The sequence below is a fragment of the Octopus bimaculoides genome, chromosome 13 (genome assembly GCF_001194135.2).
Source record: "Octopus bimaculoides isolate UCB-OBI-ISO-001 chromosome 13, ASM119413v2, whole genome shotgun sequence".
Lineage (NCBI taxonomy): Eukaryota > Metazoa > Mollusca > Cephalopoda > Octopoda > Octopodidae > Octopus > Octopus bimaculoides.
The window spans coordinates 46,551,831-46,557,666 of NC_068993.1; the positions used below are offsets into that span (position 1 = coordinate 46,551,831).

At 35.7% G+C, this 5,836-nt stretch overlaps 1 protein-coding gene across 1 annotated transcript in view; it reads left to right on the forward strand.

The window, feature by feature from the left end:
- Positions 1-5,513, forward strand: part of LOC106869698 (uncharacterized) — a 28,458-nt gene extending 22,945 nt beyond the window's left edge. Inside the window, exons 4-5 of the mRNA XM_014915539.2 lie at positions 2,958-3,102; positions 4,982-5,513. Of these exons, the coding sequence (XP_014771025.1) occupies positions 2,958-3,102; positions 4,982-5,174 (338 nt within the window). The 3' untranslated portion in view covers positions 5,175-5,513. The remainder of the gene's footprint in view (positions 1-2,957; positions 3,103-4,981) is intronic.
- The last annotated feature ends 323 nt before the right edge of the window (positions 5,514-5,836 follow it).

Here is a 5,836-nt window from a genome sequence, read left to right on the forward strand (position 1 = left end):
AATGGAAAAACTTTCAAAATACAAAGACCTGGAAATAGAGATAACTCGAATGTGGAATCTAAAAACAGAAACAATTCCTATCATAGTAGGTGCCTTAGGTATAATAAAAAAATATTCAGACAAATACATAACAAAAACACCAGGACTTACAAATATATATAACATACAGAAAATTGCACTACTGGGTACTGCACACATTCTACGCAAAACACTTTCAATACAGTAAACATAAGAGCACCACAGCAAACCACAGCACATACCCAAGGCGCACAGAGCTGCGCTCGGTAGTGAAGTGAAAGCACGTTATAAAAATAAAACTACTGAATAATAATAATAGTAATTTATTTGTTGTCTTCATACTGCCACTAACAAGCGTTTTAAGAAAGATACGTGTGGGTTACATGCTAGACAGGGTGAAAATAAACAACCTGTGGTTTATAGATGACCTAAAGCCATTCGCTAAGACAGAATGAAATTGAGAGTTTTACGGCAACTGTTCAGATGATTAGCAAAGATATGGAATTTGGGATCGAGAAATGTGGTGTAATGATTCTCAAAAGGGAGAACATCAGTAAAAGCCATGGGATCAAGCTGGAAAGGGGTGAAACTATAAAGAAGTCGAAGAGGAAGGATATAAGTACTTAGGTATCATTGAAAGAGATAAATGAATGAACACAAGACAAAAGAAATGTACAGAAAAGCGTATTTGAAGAGAACTCGGCTTGTTCTCCAATCGAAGCTAAATGGCTGCTATAAGATTAGAGTAATTAACAAGTAGGCAGTTGTTTTGATGAGATATGGAGCAGGAATAGTATCTTGGAAGAAGCACGAATTACATGATAACATGTAAATTAATGACAAGGATCTACACCCCAAGTGTGATGTGTTAAGATTGTATGTAAAGAGGAAAGAAGGAAGACGGAGATTGGTATGTTGTGAAGGTCGTGTAAGGAAAGAGGAGAATAACCTGGCTTGGTATGTCAAGGAGAGTAAAGAAGAAATGATTGAAGCAGTGAAAATGCAGGGAACCTTAAAAGTCAACGAAGCCGTAGATCCAACACAGTTTAAGAAAGACCAGGGAGAACAGATGAAGAAAATGCAATCAGTTCTTGAAGAATAAAGATAAAATTGATTGGAATAGAACCTGGCAATGACTGCAGAAAGGAGACTTAAAAGGGCCCACTGAGGCATAAGTGTGAAGCGCTCAAGAACAAACTCTCAGAACAAACTACTCCAAATATCACATTGATAAAAGCATTGACGCGCTGCAGTGTAAGATGTGCTCTGAGAAGGGAGAAAGTATAAGCCATATTGTTAGTGAGTGCTGTAAGCTCGCACAGCGCGAATACAAAAGGAGACGCGAATACAAAAAGGCGGACGAATAGATAGAATTTCGCATTTATTTGTTTGAAATAATCCGATGCAATTTTTGACTTGGACGAGTCTACACACATGCACATGTGCCCATTATATTTAATTTTAAAATTTGAAGAATTAAAAACTGTAACTTTAAAATTTGGAGAATTAAAAATTGTAAGCTAGCAATCAAAAGATCAACAATTTCTATGTTAATTCCAGCAGACTTTAAACAGATGGTGGATGAGGACAAAATTATTGATAATTCAAATGATTTCTTCTAAATCACTGAGGAGAATTTTTTTTTTTTCTGCTTAGATTTGTCTGGATCATCTCTTAGCGAAGAAGAAACAATGGAAGTAGAATCTTCTGGCATCAGTATTTAAAAAATTAACCGGTAATAATTAACGCAGCCTATTCTTTTGCACAAACCAAAAGTAGTGCAATATTTTATCAGAAAGTTAGTCAACACCTCAGCGTCACCAGTTGTTCTCCCAAATTTTGTGAGCTCACGTCAGATGAAATTTTTTTTCCAGCTTTTCTTCTTTCAGTTTTATTCTGCCTTCTCCATTGTTGCATAGATTCAACCTCTTTCCTACAAGCCACCGTCGAGTTGATAAGAGACAGTGTGCTCTTCTCCGCTTCTCAATCAAGTTATTTGTGTCTTCTTCGTTCACCTTCAACTACAGGTTCTGTCTTAACCATTTCAAAGTCCATTGAAGAGACATCAAGGCAAAACAAAAAAACTCTCCAAGTAGAGGTCAAATACTTAAAAAAAGCACCATGATTTCATTATTAAAAGTAGGATATCTACAATGGTGAAATGGCAACACCAGAAGAGTTTTAATGTCAAATGCCAAGCGAAATAACTTATATACAAGTTTTGAATAAATATTTTGTATATACTTTTTTTCAAAACTTGTTATCATTTGTGGATCAGTGGATTGTAATAGGGAAAAGGCAGGAAATGGGTTTTGATAAAAGCAAGTTACGCCAAAATTTGGTTCATGAAGTTAGGAGAATTTGGTCCAAGAGGTTAGCGTGTCGTTGAGGATGTTTTTGGATATTCTGAGGATCTTTTAATAATGCTTCAGGAACGGTTTCAACTGCAAATTTCTTGAAGCATTAGCGCAAGGTCTTCCAAGGCAATTCTTTTTTAAAAAATAGTTAGTGTCATTGTAAATGAAAACCTGGTCAAAACAGAAATTGCACCCCATCACTTAGTATATTTCTGCAGTGACTTCGTCTGATTTACCAACTGCGTCATATCTCACGGCGCTCTCAATGCACGAGCGATTTTTATATCATTTGAAAGAAGCTTTTGCTGGCTTTCATATCTGCAAGTTTAACTTCGCTAACAGTACAGGTTCTAGGAACATATTTCTCAAGCTACTTGGAAAACTACCCGGCATTGTCATTATTCATTGACTCACAAGCAAATTGTTTTCCGTTTTGTTGAGCCGTGCTAGTAAAATATAAAATATTTTTTTCCCAAATACGGAGACACATACATACAATTACTCACAAGGAAACACATGCATGAATTTAAGGAATTTTTGTAAAAGATTATTCAGAGCTAGTCTTCTTTTACTTTATTTCAGATCTAATATCCGGTGAAAGCTGCTTCAACAATGTGCCGAATGAACCAACTACTTTTGGATCACTAACCAACGAAATAAATTCCTTGGTACCGAAGCTTATAAAAAAGGAAATAAATGAAGATTACTACTTTGAACAAATCTGTCCGTACGTAGAGAAAACTTATTTCATTCGCTGGATTATCATTTAGTGATGATTAGCAGACAGGATCGATTGTCACCATAATTTAGGTTCATCCCTTATCGTCATGCATTCAAATCACACCAGGTTTTACTTTAATCTCTCCTTTAGGTACAATATATATACATATGTATGTTATCCACCACACACGAGCGCGCGCATATATATATATATATATATATATATATATATATATATATATATATATATATAATCCAAGAAGGTTAGGGGTTGTGAATCCAACCCACTAAGGGATAATATCTATCCAATATACTACCGGAAGGATACCCAATTATTATTACACTAGTGTTTTTACCAAGTGCAATAAATGGGTGCGGGTAAAAGGATATTTTACTCTTAATTTATATAGCAATAAGAAAATAAATAAAAGAAAAGAATAAAAGAAATACACTTGTACGGACACATAGATCATCCAACCCTCCTGTACAAAAGGTGTAACATGTTGCTGGTCAAAACAATATTAAAATATTAAATTCAACTTACGATGAAAGTAAACAAACAAAGTTTGTTTTAGAAGCGTTGAGATGGATTGAAAGATGCAGGAATAATTTTTTTTTATTCTCAAACCCGTGATGATGCTAATAAATAGCATGATCAGGATAAATTATCCAGACATTGCAGAAAAATACGTTACCAGCCAGTCTCATGGCTGGCTGGCTGGTAACGTATTTTGATAGCAGCAGCCAATAACCACATAGTGTGTGCCGCGAGACACTAGAATATATTCTGGCTTTTCTTAACATGAAACCAATGGTAACCTTGATTCATATATATACCAACCATATTCGACACTTCCAAAGTTTGTTTGTAAAATGCTGTGGCATTCGGAAGCTATAAATTAGCATTAAAATTGAGAGCTACTGTCGTCAGGGGCTGTTTCGTGTACGGGTAAGCGCACTCAGCCGGTATCTGAGTGCGGTTTCGATTCCCGTAGAAGTCAGCTGGCAATTTTCTTTTACTGTTTTATAGGTGAGGTAAATACACAATCTATCTCTGCTGTCCTCACTGCGTTCCAAATTTACTTTCTTGTCTGCAAAACACGAATCACATTCAACGGTTCCAAAGTTTGTTTATCGTACACACACACATATATATATAAGAGTGGAGGCGCAATAGCCCAGTGGTTAGGGCAGCGGACTCGCGGTCATAGGATTGCGGTTTCGATTCCCAGACCGGGCATTGTGAGTGTTTATTGAGCGAAAACACCTAAAGCTCCACAAGGCTCCGGCAGGGTATGGTGGTGAACCCTGCTGTACTCTTTCACCACAACTTTCTCTCACTCTTTCTTCCTGTTTCTGTTTTATCTGTATTTTAAAGGGCCAGCCTTGTCACACTGTGTCACGCTGAATATCCCCGAGAACTACGTTAAGGGTACACGTGTCTGAGGAGTGCTCAACCACTTGCACGTTAATTTCACGAGCAGGCTGTTCCGTTGATTGGATCAGCTGGAACCCTCGACGTCGTAAGCGACGGAATGCTAACAACAATATATATAAGGATGGATTATGAGGCAGACATGCTTTTCCCAACAAATCTTCCTTACTGGAGTGACCAATTTCAACTGAAATATTGAAAGAAGGTCACTGTTTCATTTTGCTGTGTTCCATTCATTACAATAAACCCTCACAAATACCAAACGTACATTATAATTTGATAATTCTATTATAAATTTCTAATTTTATTCTAAACATGAAATATTTTATTTTTCTTACCTTTGCATCAAGCTTATTGTATTAAGATTACATGCTTTTATTGTTTTGTGTCTTTTCTTGTTTAGAAAAAATCAATGAAAATTGAGAATGTCATCAAATTTTTTTATGTACAGATTATTGAAAAAAGGAATGGACCAAACAATTGCCGGCATGAAATGTCCAGAAAAAACTGAGAAGGTATTGAGTGATTATTTCAGTGCTATTATGTCTGACGAGTGTCAACGAGTGAACTTAAGTGTACAAACCGTTTCAAATGTTTACTTCATTTCATTATTAATTCTTATCACTCTTTTCCTTATTGGTTAAAAACTATATTATATAACAACATTTATCTTCATCATGAGTTGCCTTATTATAATTAAAATAACAGTCTTTTACTGAGGTCGATTTAATCAACATTCCCACAAACTTAAAGCATTGTGCTAATCAAATTTAATAAGAATTTATAGCAGGAGGATGGTGGATTGGCGGGCAGAAATAGTACAGAAAGCGATTTCGTCACATACCACTATGTTCCGAGTTCAAATCCTAACACTCTAGTTTATTTTGCTTTTTTATATTTGGAGATCGATATAAGAGAATCGGTTTAAGTGAGCGAAGAAAAGAATTGCGATTCATGTTAATATAATAAATATCATCAAAATATTGTTTTGTTATTGTTTTTACTGTTTGGTTTTAAAGCATGTATTCCATGTAAATTGCCTTTGTAGGTCTGAAAGAAGCAACTGCGTTCATAACCACGAAGTACTAGAAAAAATAGATGTATCTATAGCTTTTGTAAGTCTAGAAGAGTCACTATGCCCTTAACCTACGTTGGTCTGCAAGAAGATACTGGATTCACCGCTTCCCTAGATCAGTAGGAAGTGTCCATAGTTTTCAGACATCTCGAAGAAGTGGCTGTCACTATGACTTTTATGCATGCGAAAGAATCTCTGACCATGACCTTTGTCATTGAGTGAAAAAAGAAC